The sequence below is a fragment of the Sorex fumeus genome, unplaced genomic scaffold (assembly GCF_029834395.1).
Source record: "Sorex fumeus unplaced genomic scaffold, SorFum_2.1 ptg000079l, whole genome shotgun sequence".
In the NCBI taxonomy this organism is placed as follows: Eukaryota; Metazoa; Chordata; class Mammalia; order Eulipotyphla; family Soricidae; genus Sorex; species Sorex fumeus.
The window spans coordinates 5,593,602-5,610,392 of NW_026606136.1; the positions used below are offsets into that span (position 1 = coordinate 5,593,602).

Sequence of the window (16,791 nt, forward strand, 5' to 3'; positions counted from 1 at the left end):
TAGAACAGTCTGCACCAGGGCCAGAGCGATAGTACAGTGGGGAGGGAGGTGTGGCAGTGTGAGGCTGGCGGGGCCGGCTCGGTGCTGGGCCCAAGAGGGAGCTCGGGGCTTCCTGGGAATGGAGGAGGCGTGAGCACCACCATCAGGCACGTACACCCAGACAGCTCGGAAATGGCAATGATGGAGGGGAGAGGACGGGAGAGGAGGAAGCAAGAGAGGCAGGGAGAGAGGGAGGGAGGGAGGGAGGAAGGGAGGGAGGGAGGGAAGGAGGGAGGGAGGAAGGGAGGGAGGGAGGGAAGGAGGGAGGGAGGGAGGTAGGGAGGGAGGGAGGTAGGGAGGGAGGGAGGGAGGGAGGGAGAGAGGGAAGGCGGGAGGAAGGACCAAAACTGACAAGGGAAATAAAGTCTCAAGAGTCCTCAACAATTGTTTCGTTCCTAATGGGACGAAGGGCCGTGGTGGAGCTCAGACGCAGAGGCGTGTAGGAGCCCTTGGCCCTGACCCTGAGCCACACACAGCCGAGAACAGGACTGTCCACTCAGAAGGGAGCTGCGTGGCCGCCACAGGGCAAGCGCCACTAGGCTGACGCCTGGGCAGTTCTGATGGAAACGAGGGCTGGTGGGTGCTGCTGAGGACTCCCGAAGCCGGGCGGGGCGGCAGACCAGACGGGCATTGGGCACAGGGATCATCAACGCGAGTCCTGAGGGGACCAGGCGCTATTGTGCAGCCACGCTGTGGGCCAACACGGCCCGTGCATACATGACATCGGCCGGTCCTGCTGATGCTGCGCTCTGTAATAGAACGTGTGTTAGAGCATACGCTGGAGTAGCGTGAACAGTGCAGTGTGTAACAATGCAGCCTACGGTGTCTAAGGGAGGGTGTACAGTGTAGCGTGTGTAGTTAGACAATGTTGCTTAGAGTCTGCGTGCACTGATGCAGGACAGCACGCGTAGTGCCCACAGTAGGTACACAATGTCGCCCACAGTGTCCACACATGCTGGCACGTGTGCAGTGTGCGCACAGTGTGTACACGATGTGGCCTACAGCATTTGCAGGACTGACGCAGTATTGAGTGTACATACAGCGTGTGTACACAGTGCACACAGTGTCACCTAGTGTTTATATGCACCAGTGCAGCATTCGGTGTGGATTTACAATGTGAATACAGTGCGCCCGTGTGCGCAGCACCTACAAACTGTAGACGGGGGGGAGCAGTGTGTAGAGTGCAGTATCTACGCACACTTGAGTGCAGTGTGTGCAGTGTCCATTGTGTGTATCTACACAGACTAGAGTGCCGTCTGTAGTGTGCACAGCATCTGCACACACCAACGTGACGAGCGTGTGCTGTACACCCTGCACAACACTGCAGTGTGTGAAGGCATGATGCAGTGTGTACTCCTACACTGCCGAGTGCATGTGCAGTGTGCGCCACGTGAGTCTACACAGACTGCAGTACAGTGCAGCGTCTACCGTGTACACCCACACGCTGCAGCATATAGTGTGTGTCGTGTATCTACAACCCGTAGTACAGCGTACGCAGCGTGTACCATGTATATCTGCGTGAACTGCAGGGTGTGTGTGCAAGGTGGACTGGGACTGCTCAGACTCAGGGTAGCGTGTGTCCGCGTGCACTGCACAGACTGGAGAGGGCGTCGGTCGCACTGCACCGCTGGGCGCACGGAGTGTGTGGTGCGCGCTGCGCCGCCCGGCCCGGCCCGGGTGCGGGGTGCGGGGTGCGGGGCGCGGGGGCACCCTGAGCCGTCCGGGCGGAGCGGGGGCAGCGTGAGGCCGGCCCGGGGCGCCTTTGGGGGGCGTCAACAGGTGCCGACGCGCGACCTGCCCCGGGAGCCGCGCCCAGCAGGGGCCGCCAGAGGCGGGGGTGGGGGTGGGGGGCGGCCCCGGCGGGCCCAGGGGTCCCTTACCTGCCGCAGCAGCTGCCAGCGGGCGGGGGCCAGCGCCGTGTGCGGCCGCGTGTCCGCCCCGGCCGCGGCCACTTCCGAGTCCATGTCGGGCGCCGGCCGCTGCGCCCGGCCAGGACCCTCCACTCGCTCCTGCCAGGACCTGCCGCTCTGCCCGGCCAGGACCCTCCACTCGCTCCTGCCAGAACCTGCCGCTCTGCCCGGCCAGGACCCTCCACTCGCTCCTGCCAGGACCTGCCGCTCTGCCCGGCCAGGACTTTCCACTCGCTCCTGCCAGGACCCTCCGCTCTGCCCTGCCAGGACCCTCCACTCGCTCCCGCCAGGACCTGCCGCTCTGCCCGGCCAGGACTTTCCACTCGCTCCTGCCAGGACCCTCCGCTCTGCCCTGCCAGGACCCTCCACTCGCTCCCGCCAGGACCTGCCGCTCTGCCCTGCCAGGACCCTCCACTCGCTCCCGCCAGGACCCTCCGCTCTGCCCGGCCAGGACCCTCCACTCGCGCCCTGACAGGACCTCGCGGCGCCCCGCGCTTCCGGCCGCGTCTCCTAGCAACCGGGCGGCGTCCCGGCGGCGCGTCGCCGGCGACTCCGGGGCGGGCCGAGCCGGCGCCCACAGCAAACATGGCGGCGGCGGCTTCGCCCGCCCGGCCCGGCGCCACTTCCGGGGACGCGCGGACACGCGGACCCGCCGGAGCCCAGCGGCGCCGAGTGCCCGACTCCGGCCTCCGCGGGGCTGGGCGGCGCGGGCAGGGCGGACGGGCCCAGGCAGTCCTGGGCAGTGCGGGCAGTCCCGGGCGGCGAGGACAGTCCCGGGCATGCAGGTGACCGCGCGCCTCCTGCGGGCGCTGCCCTGCCCCGCGCCCGGCCCCTGGACGCGCACGCCCCGCTGGTGCCCGGCCCGGGCCGCTGCCCCCAGACCCAGGCCCGGGCCCGGGCCAGCCAGGGGCCTGCAGGGCAGAGCCGGGCCGGGGGTCCTGGCACGGAGGGGCCCGGGTCGGAGCCGCGCGCAGGTACGGGGGTCTCCCGCGGGGGTCTCGGGCGGGCGGGCGGGCCCTTGTGGTCACCCGGCGCCAGCCTGTGGCCGTCAGACCGTGGCCCAGCAGGTCTCAGCCCAGCCTGACCCTCGGGCCCTTGGCGCACGCTTCAGCCGGCGCCTGGACAGTGGGTCTGCCCGGAACGCTGGCCACTCCTTTTTGCGGGGAGAGGGTCGCACCCGGCGATGCCCAGGGGTCGCTCCTGATTCTGCGCTCAGGAATCACCCCTGGCGGTGCTCAGGGGACCATGGGATGCGGGGATCGAACCCGAGTCGGCCGCGTGCAAGGGAATCGCCCTCCCCGCTGTGCTGACCCTCCAGCCCCAGGCTGGCCACTCGCGCACCCCTCCTGGGGGCCAGTTCTGGGGGCCCGGCCCCTCGCCCCCCTTGCCCACAAAGGGGTTTTTCTTCGGGGCATGAGGGCTGCCACGTTAGCGGTTGCGGCAGTTAAGCGCGTCCAAGCGACCGAGTCCCGGGCAGCAGGGGGAGGAGACCCTTTGCTGGGGCCTTCGCACCCACGCACCCTGGGTCCCCTGCAGCAGACGCCAGAACCGTCCCCATGTGGGTGGGTGTGGGTGTGGCTCGCCCGTGGGTACCCGCGTTTCCTCCGTCTGCTCCTCTGCCAGCGGTGCTTTCACGGGTGCCGGTTTGATTTCATGTTAGTTTGGGTCTGGGGCACTTTCCCCCGGGGCTCAGGCGGCCCCCCACTCTGTGCTCAGTGCCAGGGACCAAATCTGGGTCAGCCATGAGCCGGACCTCTCGCTGGGCCCTGGCTTCTGTTCCTTGGTCTTTGATTTTTGGGTCACTCCTGGCGAGTGGGGCTGGGGTCTGCCGGGCAACCCTGAGGGCCGGAGCAGGCATCGTCTTGCTGGCCCCCAGGGCCAAGGAGGCCAACCCTCCTGGTCCTGAGCACTCACAGGCCAGGTGCGTGCTTTCCGTGACTTAGTGGGACTGGGGCCCCGCAGGGCCGGCTGCAGGTGGTGGCAGGGGTGAAGTCCTTGAGAGGGGCTTGAAGCCTCTGCTGACCAGAAGGGCCTGAAGGCTCGCCTCTCTTACTGGGCGCGTGCTCTTCCTCAGCGAACCCCACACATCACTCAGGGTTGAGTTTTCATCACTGCCTTGAGTTGTGCCTTTTTTTTAAAATTTTATTTATTTATTTTTGCTTTTTGGGTCGCACCCAGCCGATGCTCAGGGGCTACTCCTGGCTCATGCACTCAGGAATCACTCCTGTCGGTGCTCGGGGGACCATATGGGATGCTGGGAATCGAACCAGGGTCGGCCACATGCAAGGCAAACGCCCTACCCACTGTGCTATGGCTCCAGCCCCGAGTTGTGCCTTTTAAACCCCCCATGCCTCACCTGAAGTGCCAGGGTCCTGGCGCGGCCCCCTCGGGGGCTTGGGGGACTGGTGGGGTCCCCACTCCCGGAAGGAGTGTTGTCCACTCAACTCCTGCTGGTCCTGGGAGCCGTGCTGACTGGGACAAGCCAAGGGCATTGGGTGCTGTGAGCTGTGGGACAGGTCACCCTGTGGGCCTGGCCCTGTCGGGCTCAGTGGCCGGGCCAAGCCACCGGGCCTCAGTCTCTGCTGCTGATTCAAATCTGGAGACTCGGGGAATTCTGTGATGACTGTTTTCCGTCTCTTCGGGTGGTTTTCTGTTCTTCCTTCGATGTGGTGACGGTCCTGACGCCTTGTCGTAAACATGTCCCAGCCATCCAGGTCCTCGCCCCGGGCCCTGCCCCTGGCATGCCCTGGGGTAGCGTCTTTGCTGGCACGTGGCAGATGTCACAAGCCTTGGCTAGCACTATTTGGTTTAAACAATGCAAGCCGGTGAGGTGTTGAATTATTGAACACTTTTTGACAACTGATGTTTTGCCTTATCCGTACTTAAATAATTCATACCGTATTTAAGTGCTGACCAGAAGTCATCGAAGCTTTTAGCTTATTAAATACTCCCAGGAAGACAGGGCTATTTGGCTTTCATCTCTCTCCACTCTCACTCAAGTTCATTAATTTCCCATTCTTTTCCCTGTTCTTCCTTTAAAAACTGAAAGAGGGGCTGGAGCGATAGCACGGCGGGGAGGGCGTTTGCCTTGCACGCGGCCAACCTGGGTTCAATTCCCAGCATCCCAGGTGGTCCCCCGAGCACTGCCAGGAGTGATTCCTGAGTGCAAAGCCAGGAGTAACCCCTGAGCATCGCCAGGTGTGACCCAAAAAGCAAAAAAAAAAAAAAAAAAAAAAACTGAAAGAGAAGCCCTGTTATCAGTCGGCATTAATTTATCTTTTGATCTGATAAACAGTTCTGATGATGGGATTCCTTCTCCCCACGAGAAGAAAATTGTGGTTAATGAGGATGTGAAGGACAAATCTCCGACCTGGACTCTGGGAGTACAGGAACAAGGGAAGAGCCAGCAGGGCTGACGGCTTCCTCCCCTCGGGTCCTCCCACCTCTAAAGCTCTCCGCGCTCCTCTGCGTCTGTGCGTGTGCGTGGGTTCCTGTATGCACACATGCACGTGTGAGTGTGTCTGCGTGCAGAGTGCGTGTGTGCATTTATGCCTGTTTGTGCACGGTGTACGTGTGTGTGCGTGTTTATGTGTGTGCACATACGTTGTGTGCGCGCGCACACGTGCACAGGCTCCTCTCCTCTTCCTGCTCTGTTACCCACGTACTGGGTGCGTCTCTGGTGTTTCTGGCCCCCCTCCCTCCCGCAGCGCCCCTGGGTCTCTCTCCGCGGTTTCGTAAGAGAGTGGAGGTCAGCCGCTGAGCTTCAAAAGCGAGATTTAAGGTCACGGGAGGCATAAACGCATCGGCCTGGGCCTTTGCTGCTTGCTCGAAGCAGACGTAAAAACTGTGGTTACAGGCAGTTTTCTTTCCCAAGCTTGAAGTAGAATGATGTACTAGTAAACCTTTTTCCAGGATTTTCTCTGGGCCAATCCGGAGCGTGGGAAATCGGCAGAGAGCACGGATGCCTTTGGAACAGCGAAAGCAAGGCTGGAGACGCAGGAGGAGTACGAGATCGCCAACGCAGAGGTACGACACTCAGCCCTCCAGACTCAGGGCGCCCGCCCGAGCCACCCCACACAGGCAGGATGCTACCCCCCCTCCCAGCCCTACCCACGCAGCCGGGCTCCTGCAAACCCACGGAGGGGCCTGGGCCCCCGAGTCCAGTGCCAGCGTGGAGCAGGGGAAACTGGCCCGAGAGCCTGGGCCCAGCCCCGAGAAACACAAACACGCCAACAGTTGAAACTGGCTGGATTTCCTGGTTTCAGGAAGCAACAAATTCTGTTTGGAATTTTTGGGACAATTCAAAGAGGATGGAAGTAGAGCTGGATTGCTTTGTCCTGGTGATGCCCCCACGACCCCCCAGAGCGGCTGTCACAGCTCTGCCACCTGCTGTCCCCAGCTCCGCTCCACACTGTCCCATGGCAGTCATTCAGCCTGTTCGGAGGGGCGAGGCCAGACCCCGCAGTGCTCAGGGTCACAGACAGAGCCAGGATTCGAGCCCAAGTCTCGGCTGCCACGGCCACAGGCAAGGCCAGTGAGTGACTGACACCTGCTCTGCCCTCACACATGTCCAGTTCTCCCCGCCCCCTCCGGCACTGTCCAGTGTGTGTCTATACGCTGGTTGGCCGTCCGTCAGTTTGATACCCTGACACGCAGCTGACAGGTGAAATAACCTCATACTTTTTCTTACTAGTTTCGCTTCACATAATTCTCTTGAGCTTCCATTTTGCTGCAAATAGGAGGGAAAAGGGTTTTGTTGCTTTGGGGGGATCACACCAGGTGGTCCTCGGGGCTTGCTCCTGGCTACGTGCACAGGGGTCACTCTGGTGGAATCAGGATCAAACCAGGATTGACCGCATGCAAGGAAAACTCCCTGTCCACTGTCCACCTCTCTGGACCCTTCTCTAGTGTTTTTGAGCCAGACCTGGCAGTGCTCATGGAATTAAATGTGGTGCTAGGGAGAACCACCCAGATCTCTAGGCACTTCATCCAGTGAGTCTTCTCTCTGGCCCTCATCTTTTGTACAGCTGTATAGTATCCCACCATATCTGTGCCTCTTTATAGCTGTATAGTATCCCATCGTAACAGTGTCTGTTTTTTTTACAGCTGTATATCATTCAGCTGTAGCAATGTGTCTCTTTTTACAGCTGTATAGTATTCCACTGTAGCTTTGTTCCTCCTCTCTTTATTTTGGGGTGGGGAGCGGTTTTGGCCAAACCTGGAGGTGCCTGGGGCTTACTTGTGGCTCAGGCCAACATACAGAATGGTCAAACCGGGGTTAGCTATTGCAAGGCAAAGCTCCGCCCACTGTCCTGCGCTCTGGCTCCTTCATGCCCCATCACGTCCCTCGTCCTTTTCTCCCCTTCATCTGTCAGCAGGCACTAATTGAGAGCCTTCGGGAGACCAGGTGTGTCTGGGGGTCATCGCCTGCGTCTCTGTTCTGGCCACTGCAGATGGTGCTGCCATGGGCATGACTGTCCTGCTGTCCATTGTTCTCCAGACAGGATGCCCAGGAGTGGGCTGGCTGCGTCCTGGGTCGTTGGCACGCTTTCCCCTTTACATCCCACCCACGGGGCCCAAGGCTCCTTTCCTAGCCCTCTCTGGGCCTGGGGACTGTTGGGTCACTCCCGCTGGGTTGTTGGGCTGTTGGGGGGCTGTCGGGTTACTCCCCTGTGGCCTCTTCTTTGGCTGCACCAGGACCCCTCAGAGGCTGAGCACTGCAGTGGGGTGTGGCATGTCTCGGGCTTCCCACTCTGGATGGGCAGTGCTGCCCGCAGGACGCCCTCGTCTTCATCTGACCTTAGGCCGGCATCTCTTCGGTCCAACACGTCTGAGGTGCCGGCTCTGAGGAAAGTCCCTTCCTCCCGTCAGGTCACGCACGGGGCTTTCGTGTATTACCAAGAAGGCGGCAGCCTGGTCCGCTCCCGGGTCGAGGAAGGTACGTGCGCGTTTCCTCAGCCAGCCGTGCCTGTCGGGTTTCACAGGAGGTAGAAAAGTGCCCTCGAGGGGCTGGAGCGATAGCACAGCGGGGAGGGCGTTTGCCTTGCACGCGGCCAATCCAGGTTCGATCCCCAGCATCCCACATGGTCCCCTGAGCACCGCCAGGAGTAATTCCTGAGTGCAGCGCCAGGAGTAGCCCCTGAGCATCTCCAGGTGTGACCAAAAAGCAAAAAAAAAAAGTGCCTTCTGGAGTTTTATTTTGGTTGTACGATCTGGTGCCAGGACCTGCCCCGCTGCCCTGACGTCTGAAGCTTGTGCCTCACCCACTTGCCCCCGGCCCCAGAGCCTTTTCTTGTGGCCCTGGACACCGGCAGGAAGGCCAGCCTCAGCCCTGCACTGGGCACTGCCTCCCTGGGAATGGCCAAGCCTGGCTAGGACTCTGTGCTCCTCCTCGGGCAGGAAGAGGGGAGGGGGCATGCCACCATGTGTCAGCGCGTGCCGGGCGGGCGCTGCCAGCCGTCAGCACCAGAGCACAGCAGGGCAGGCCGCACTGGCAGCGGACCCTGACACTGCCCCGACGGGTCAGCCGCGCCAGGACGGAGCAGACACCAGCTCCCCTGTGAGGGGACGGAGCGTCAGCACCTGCAATGGGTGTCACAGAGCACCCGGAAGCACCCGCCGGGCTTGTGGCAGACCGGGGTCAGGCCCCGACATGGCGCACGGCCCGCTCCACAGAGCTGCCCAGTACGGGGCACAGACCCGCCCTGCGCCACCCAGAGACGAGACATCTGAGGGGTTTCAGAAACCCAGATCCTTAGCTGATGGAATATAGCTCCAAGCATTTTAGGTTTAACATTGGTTTGTCCTTCCTTCCTTGCTGCGGGGAGCCTAGGTTTATTGGTTTGCTCCCATCACAGTGCTCCCGAGACACTCCCATTCCTCTGTGTTTATCTGTCACCTCTCCTCTGTGCTCTGTTCCCCAACCGGCCAATCACCTTTATCCCCAAATCAGACTGTGAACTTGCAAGGTCAGATCCTTTTAAGGATCCTTTTAAGGGTTTGGATTTGTAAGTGAAACGTTGCCTTTTTCCTTCCCTTATGTTTAGAGCAATGTCCTTTTTGTATGGACACAGGGAGACACTTAATGGTATGCTTTTGTAACTTGGGAGTAAATTGACTCTGAATAATATTCACTCCTGGGCATCTGCTTTCTCGACTTAAGCCTCAGTTGCCCTTAGATCCTAGCACCCCAAAAGCAGGGTCCCGACAAGGGACTGGATGGACCCAGGCAAGCGGTGAGCTACCTTGGCATCAAAATGGACCAGGCCAAGTGCCATAATACTTAACTATAAGCTAAGAGCTTGATCATGGACAAATTCTGTCATGATCCAAAAAGTAACAACTGGATTATGATCCTGCTAGGGTCAGGAAAGATTAATCTGGCCTGAGCATTGTATTCTGAGATGTATAGTGAGATGTTCCCAGGAGAGCCACCCTACAAGCTCAGTGTATCTCTTACTGTGTCCATACAAAATGACTAATTTTTTTTTCTTTTTGGGTCACACCCGGCATTGTGCAGGGATTACTCCTGGCTCATACATTCAGGAATTACTCCTGGCGGTGCTCGGGGGATCATGTGGGATGCTGGGAATTGAACCTGGGTCGGCCGCGTGCAAGGCAAATGCCCTACCCGCTGTACTATCACTCCAGTCCCAAAAATGACTAATATTATTAAGAAGTAGAATGAAGATGAATATTTAAATGGTTGTTGGGCCAAGGGCAGGAGAAATGCATCCCGAGATGGTATTTCGCCCTTAGCGGGTCATCTTGCTGGATGAGAATTTGTCCTTGAAGTAGCTTCCCCTGAGGGAAGGACTTGACCTCTGTGGATTGTATGACCACTCCTATGTGTAACTGCTACCCCACCCCCTCACGATTTGGGATATAACTAAGGCCTTAAGCGCGGGCAGGAAGAGGAGGAGAACCGAGAGGGATGAGGACGAATACGGGAGTGGGTGAGACTGGAAGGAGGTGGAGAGACGCGATTGGAATCAACGGCAACTGATCCCAGCCTGCCCTCGCTTCCTTCTTTGTCCGCCCATCACCGTTGGCCGTCCAGGGTGGGGGAAGCGGCCCGAGACCACCAAATGCAGGCGGCGAGAGTGAGCCGCGGATTCGATTTTTTTTTTTTTTGAATACGCACGTGGTCCCCTCTCGCCTCCCCCTGCAGCAGACAGCGATGACCACGAGGTCTTGTTCAGCCTGAACGAGCTGGGGCTGGGCCAGCCCTTCCTGGACTCCGTCCGAGTGGCCCCTGGTGAGGAGTTCGTGGCCGCCAGGGTGAGGGCGGCAGACTCCGAGGCGAGCGCCTGTGTGGTGGTGAGGCTTGGCCGGCCTCCTGCGGTGGAGGCGTCTCTCCCCAATGTGTCCAGTTTTGGTGAGTCCGGGTGGGGGAGGAGGTGCCCGACCCCTCGCCCTGGACACTGCGCCTCAGGGGAACCCGGTGGCCACTGTGCGGGCGGGGTCAGTGAATCCTCACTGTCGGGGGCACGGCCTGCGGGCGGGGGGACCCCACTGTTCCACCCCCCACACACACCTGCCTGTGGTGCTCTGAGGAGCTTGGAGCGCGTGGCGGTGACTCACCAACGGGATTTGTGGCATTTTCACTAACAGAACGAACCAAAGTTGATCACCAAGTAATGGATGTGTCCGGCCTTACCCCCGTCTCCGTTTCTGGCCTGCACTTTCCCGTCTGCCTTCAGCCCTGTCAGGCCACGTCTAATGTGATGGTGCCTCCGGGTCACTGTCAGCCCTCGGGGTGACACCCAGGACCTTGACAGCCTATTTCAGTCCAGTCGGGCTGTGGCGCGTGAGGCAGAACCCAGGCCCAGCATGGCCCGGCCACTCTGTCCTTGAGCGTGCCCTGTGGCTTGAAGGCAGACAGGAGACCTCGGAGAGCGGCCAGTACGTGTGAGACTTCCAGTGAGACGTGAATGGGTCACCAGGAAGGCCAAAGTGACTTCACCCGGGTCTCCGGCAGAGTGACCTTGGGGTCTCACGGGAGCTCGGACCAGCTGCTAGGACCCGGGCCCCGACGTGGCCCTGCTCGCCCTGGGGCCATCCGCGTGAGCTGGACTCTGCGGGCCGGGTGATGCCCTGACGGTTTTCTTCCAGAGTGGCTGGAAGGCGAAGAGGAGGGAGACGTCTTGTTCTACACCGTCCAGAGAAACCTCCGCTGCCGGGACGTCTACCGAGCCACTTTTGGTGAAGACAAGCGGAATGAGCTTTTTTACAGGGAGAAAGACCCAAGGTAGCCCCGTGCGCCCCTCGCCCACCCCCATCTCAAGACGTCCCCGTAGGGGATGCGGCTGGGGGCCGTGGTGTGTGTGCTGCCGCAGGCGTCCAGGGTGAGCTCAGCCCCGAGCTGGGAGTCTCCTGCGCTTGGCCGGGTGTGGCCCCAAATCTGAAAATGCTGAGTGGGGCTGAAACAAGACATGGCAGTGCCACAGCGTTTCGGGTCCTGGCAGGTGCCCCCGCAGGCCCCGAGGCTGTCCTGGCTCACGGCTGCTTCTCAGCCACCCTCTGTGAGGCCCAAGCTGACACACCAGCCTGGTTCCCTGGGGCTGGTGCTGGCAAGGGCAGGGCCTCCGCCTGCGGCTCTAGAGAGAATCGCAGGGGGGCGCTCGCCTGGCCGCGTCCCCGGCGCCCTGTAAGGTCCCTGAGCCCCGCCAGGAGTGACCTGAGCGCAGAGCCAGGAGGAGGCCCTGAGCACCGCCGGGCCTTCCCTCCCCCACCCCCAAAGTCAAATCCTGTATTTAAAATTCTGATTAAAAAGTCTAAATTGTGGTGGGGCTGGAGTAATAGCACAGCGGGGAGGGCGTTTGCCTGGCGCGCGGCCGACCTGGGTTCGATTCCCAGCATCCCATATGGTCCCCCGAGCACCGCCAGGGGTTATTCCTGAGCACAGAGCCAGGAGTAACCCCTGTGCGTCGCCAGGTGTGACCCAAAAAGCAAAAAAAAAAGTCTAAATTGTGGGCAAGTGAAAGCCAGTGGGCCCAAGCAGGTGGGGGGGCTTCCGGGACGTCAGGAGTGGACCCGGGCCCCGCCCAGAAGCCCCTGGCAGCTGCGGCATGTGGCCGCGCCAGGCCTGCTGTGAGGGGTGAGCTCCCTGTCATGTGGGCCCGGTGCCAGGGGCCACGTCGGGCCCGCTCACCTCTCCCTCCCTCTCTAGCTACTTCGCCTTCCTTTACCTCACCAAAGACCGGCGATTCCTCACTCTGAATGTCAGGAGCAAGACCACCTCCGAGGTGTGGCTGGTCGACAGCCTGCACCCCTGGGCGCCCCCGAGGCTGGTGCAGGAGCGTGTCCCAGGGGTCCTGTACCACGTGGAGCACCGGGCCGGCACGCTCTACATCCTCACCAACGCCGGCGAGCCCCCCGAGTTCAAGGTGGGCCGAGGCCGGGCGAGACCCCCATTCCTTACCCTCGGGAGGGGCTCCTTCCGGCCCCCTGAAACAGACTGTCCAGGTCCATGACCACCCGGGGGACCCTGCGGCCTGCGGCCCGTCTGCCCGACGTGGCCCTGTGGGCTCATGCGGCCATGCCCCCGTTCTCTGCACAGCTCATGCAGGCGCCGGCGGACAGCCCTGCTGCCGTGAACTGGGAGCTGGTCCTCACGACGGGGAGGGACACCAGGGTGCTGGACCTGGACATGTTCCGGGATCACTGCGTCCTGTTCCTCCGGCACCGCGGCCGGCTGTGCCTGAGCGTCCTCGGGCTGGCCGACGGCTCTATCCGCTCCCTGGAGGTGGGTGTCTCCCGCGCGGCGGCCTTGGCTTGTCCTTGACGGGACCTGCCGGTCTCAGGTTAGGACACACTTCCAAGTTCCTCAGAGGCGTGTTCTGCGAGTCTGCTCCCCGGGGGTGACTTGGGAGTGGGGCGGGGGTGGGGTGGCCACAGCGTGGAGAGCGGGGTCTGCTGTGTGCGTGTCTCGGCCGAGTCAGGCCTCAGGAGACTGTGTGGTTCTGAAAGGGCCACCTCCTAGGCCTGTCCCAAGGGCCCCAATGGGCATCCCCTCACATGGCGGCTGCCATGTGGGTTGGTGGCGCTCAGGCTAAGGCCTGTGCTCAGGGGGGCAGGGACGCCAGTGCCGTGGACAGAGCCAAGCTCCTGCCACCAACGTGGATCTCTAGGGCCTGTTTGGTGTCAGCGCCCCGCGTGGCCAGAGACTGGACACGGCCTGGGCAGGAGCAAGGGGTCACTGCTCTGGTCCCAGGAGCCTTCGGGAGTGTCCAGGCCGCCCTGGGCAGGCGGGGCTGTGGCCGTGGGTCTCTCAGGTGGCCAGAGCAGTTAGCTGCGGCTTCTTCCCGGTGGCTCCCTGGCGTGTCGGGGCTGAGTCCGGCTGGACGCCAGAGAACCAGCCCCGATTCTTCCCTTTTTCTGGACAAGATCGGCTCCTAACCCTCAAGGCCGCGTGTGACGGCCTGTGCCCTGGGCTTTGTTCCGCGGGGGAGCAGAACAGGCAGGGGCAGGGCTGGACAATGGCCGTCACCACGGCCGGCGGGCAGGCGGGGGGAGTCTAGAGGTCAGCCGGGCTTTTCGCTCCTGCCCATCACCGCCTCCTGCTCGGGGGCACACACGTTCCTTAAGGGGGTTCCTGAGTCCAGAGCCCGGAGCCTCCTGGCCCTCGCCGCCCCCTGCTCGGGGGCTCCGCCTCACTGGGCAGATACATATATCACTCAGTGGGCCAAGGTGGCACTTGGCCCTGCCATGGACGACGATGGGGAGGACGTGTCCTCGGGCTCTGCTCGGTGCCAGGGCCCTGTCCCGGTGAAGCTGCCTCTCTCCTCAGCTCCCGCCCTGGGCCTGTGCCCTCATCCCGGAGGCAGACTCGGACCCGGACAACTGCCCCTTCCAGCTGTGCTCCCCCGTCCACCCCCCCAAGCACTACACATACAAGTTTGCAGAAGGCGCGTTGTTCGAGGAGACGGGACACGAAGACCCCATCACCGAGACCAGCCGCGTGCTCCGGCTCGAAGCCAACAGCACGGTGAGCACGTGCCCGAGGGCAGCTGCCCGCGGCCCCTGGTCACAGGGAGCTCGAGCGTCTGTCTGGGCCTCGGGCAGTCCCTGACATGGTGGGAGACGCCATATGTCGTCTCGCCTGTGGCGTGTCTGGCCTGGAGAGCCCAGCTGGCAGGAGGCAGCCGGGGTGGTGACCGAGGCCATCATGCGGGGGACCGCCGTGGACACTGGGAGACGGACAGGGCAGGTGCTTCTCAGAGGCCCTGAGGACGGGCCCAGGGGACAGGAGCGGGCAGTGGCTCTGGTGAGGGAGGAGTGGGGCCCAGCTGTGTCCCCGAGCCCCTGGAGGGCACGAGGCGTGTGCTCGGGCCCAGAGCCCCCACCCGGGGAGAAGCTGCCGCCCCCAGCCAGCCACTGCCTCGAGACCCTCCCATGTCTGGTTCGTCTTCACGGAGATCCCGGGCACGGGGACTGGGTCCATTCGGGGCAGGGCAGGGCCCAGCCAGTGCCCTGCACCTGCCCCGCCCTGGCCTGCTGCCAGGCCTCTGCCTTAGGGACGGGAGGCCAGCCCTGGTCACCGCCTGCCCTTACCCCTCCCCACACCGGCCACCAGGGTCTTCTCGTGGGAGATGGAGAGAGGAAGGCCACTTACACAGGTGCCCTGCGCTGACTTGGTCAGGGGAAGGGAAGGTGAAGTCGCCCAGAGGCAGGTGCAGGTGGGCGGCCGTCCAGAAGGGGGCAGTGCAGAGCCGGACGCGGCAGCGGCCCACAGCTGCCCTTTCCCTCAGGATGGCAGAGCAGTGCCCATGACCGTGTTCCACAGAGCCGGGGCCGAGGGCCTGCAGGAGCAGCCGCTGCTGGTCCACGTGTACGGCGCCTACGGGGTGGACCTGCCCATGGGCTTCCGGCCTGAGCGCCGGGTGCTGCTGGACGATGGGTGGATCCTGGCCTACTGCCACGTCCGGTGAGTCCTGGGGGCTGGCCGGCTCCTGCCCGCACCCCTGGGCCTGGCGGCCGAGCCTGCGCCTTCCATGTGCCGTGGGACCAGCCAGGGCAGGGGGGACGCAGCATCTCCGAGGCCTTGCTGGGCCCCAGAATGGCCGGCGCCTGGTGCCCAGGCCCCGTGGCCCCTGTAAACACCAAGAAGGGGGCCGGTGGCTCTGGGCTCCCCTGCCTGTCCCAGGCCCTGAGCACAGGCCATCAGCCGCGGGCCCTGCTGACCCGTGTCCTGCATTCTGGCGCAGTGGTGGCGGAGAGCTGGGCCTTCAGTGGCACGCGGACGGCCGGCTCGCCAAGAAGCCCAACGGCCTGGCTGACCTGGAGGCATGTGTGCAGACCCTCCACGGCCAGGGCTACTCCCAGCCCCGCCTGACCGCCCTCAGTGCCCTCAGCGCCGGCGGGGTGCTGGCGGGTGCCCTCTGCAACACCCGCCCCGAGCTGCTCAGGGCCGTGACCCTGGAGGTGAGTGCCCGCCCGGCCCCACACCAGGCCTGTACGGCACGGGCCGGGGCCGACTCCGACAGACCCGCAGCACCTTCTCCTCCGTGTTTACCCCCACCCAGCAGGCAGGGGTCGCCCCTCCCCATGGGCCCAGCACACATCCCCCCGTGGATGGAGGCGCCAGAGCAAGAGCCTCTCCCCTGGCTGCGGACTGGGTCGCTCGGGCCCGCGGGGGAGCGGGCATGGCCGTGGCGGCCCCAGTCTCTGCACTCGGTGTCCCGCAGGCGCCCTTCCTGGACGTGCTTGGCACCATGATGGACAGCAGGCTGCCACTGACGCTGGAGGAGCGCGAGGAGTGGGGGGACCCGTCCTCCGACGAGCAGCACCGGGCCTGCATCCAGAGCTACTGCCCCTACGAGAACATCCGGCCTCAGGCAGGCGAGCGGCCCGAGACCGGGCTGAGACCCCTGTGGGCAGGGGGCCGGGCAGGGGGCCGGGAGGCCGGGGCAGGACTCAGCTGCTGTCTCTGTCCGCAGCCCTACCCGGCGATGCACATCACGGCCTGCAAGGGAGACGCGCGGGTGCCTCTGCAGGGCATCCTCCGCTACGCCCAGAAGCTCCGGGGGGCTGTGGCCCAGCACGCGGAGGCAGCCGGAGAAGGTGGGCGCAGGCGGGAGTCCCTGGGCCCAGTCACAGCTGAGTGCTGCCCCGAGACCAGCCCGGCCAGGCCCCCACAGGCGGCCGCCTCCCCCGCTCCGACTCCTGTCCTGAGGACCCACCCGCTCACTGTCGTGCCCAGGCCCTGTCCCCCCGCCCGACTGTCTGCTCTCTCTCAGGTTACCAGGCCCCCAACATCATCCTGAATATTCAGCCCGGAGGCAGCCACGTCCTGGAGGACTCTCCCGAGAAGGTCTATCTGGGCCCCTGGCGCGGGGGCGGCCCCCTCCTTGCCCTCACCCCTGCCCTCACCTCTGCCCTCCCCCGCAGGTCACAGCCCAGATCAGGTTCCTGTATGCAGAGCTGGGCCTGGACAGCCGCACTGTGCTGCAGAACCTTAAGAAATACCTCAAGATCTGAAACGGGACCTTCAACAGGAACTGGAAACTGCTGGTATAGTTCTATTTTCTATGCTCAGGGGTCACTCCTGGCTCTGCACTCAGGAATTACTCCTGGCGGTGCTCAGGGGACCATATGGGATGCTGGGAATTGAACTCGGGTCGGCTGCATGCAAGGCAAATGCCCCTCCCGCTGTGCTATGGCTCCAGCCCCATCAAGGTGTTTTTAAAGTTCGATTTTCCTGCCCGCGCGTGCCCACGTCCAGCTGAGGACACTCATCCCCACAGTGCTCCTAAAGCCGCCCTGTCTGTCTCCCAGTGGCCTCCCAGCAGCTTCCGTCGGGTCCTGCCCCCAGTGGCCAGGAGGAGTGCGCGTGTGTGTG

At 63.0% G+C, this 16,791-nt stretch overlaps 2 protein-coding genes across 2 annotated transcripts in view; one reads left to right on the forward strand and one right to left on the reverse strand.

Moving 5' to 3' along the window:
- Positions 1–2,509, reverse strand: part of CAMKMT (calmodulin-lysine N-methyltransferase) — a 152,744-nt gene extending 150,235 nt beyond the window's left edge. The window contains exons 1-3 of the mRNA XM_056130539.1: positions 2,358–2,509; positions 2,174–2,242; positions 1,920–2,058 (exon numbers count right to left, since the gene is read on the reverse strand). Of these exons, the coding sequence (XP_055986514.1) occupies positions 1,920–2,003 (84 nt within the window). The 5' untranslated portion in view covers positions 2,004–2,058; positions 2,174–2,242; positions 2,358–2,509. The remainder of the gene's footprint in view (positions 1–1,919; positions 2,059–2,173; positions 2,243–2,357) is intronic.
- Positions 2,002–16,430, forward strand: PREPL (prolyl endopeptidase like). The gene is made up of 15 exons (XM_056130562.1): positions 2,002–2,073; positions 2,378–2,923; positions 5,862–5,975; positions 7,821–7,887; positions 10,120–10,326; positions 11,064–11,199; positions 12,121–12,337; positions 12,511–12,696; positions 13,741–13,938; positions 14,702–14,877; positions 15,158–15,374; positions 15,638–15,787; positions 15,890–16,013; positions 16,190–16,263; positions 16,341–16,430. Exons 1-15 carry the CDS (start codon positions 2,002–2,004, stop codon positions 16,428–16,430), a joined length of 2,574 nt encoding a protein of 857 aa, XP_055986537.1.
- The last annotated feature ends 361 nt before the right edge of the window (positions 16,431–16,791 follow it).

Excerpts from the sequence above, each read along its gene's own strand:
- PREPL (XM_056130562.1), top strand. The coding sequence starts at position 2,002 with ATGTCGGGCGCCGGCCGCTGCGCCCGGCCAGGACCCTCCACTCGCTCC. Across the intron at positions 12,338-12,510 it reads GCGAGCCCCCCGAGTTCAAG|CTCATGCAGGCGCCGGCGGA; the intron begins GTGGGCCGAGGC and ends TTCTCTGCACAG. Across the intron at positions 14,878-15,157 it reads CTGGCCTACTGCCACGTCCG|TGGTGGCGGAGAGCTGGGCC; the intron begins GTGAGTCCTGGG and ends ATTCTGGCGCAG.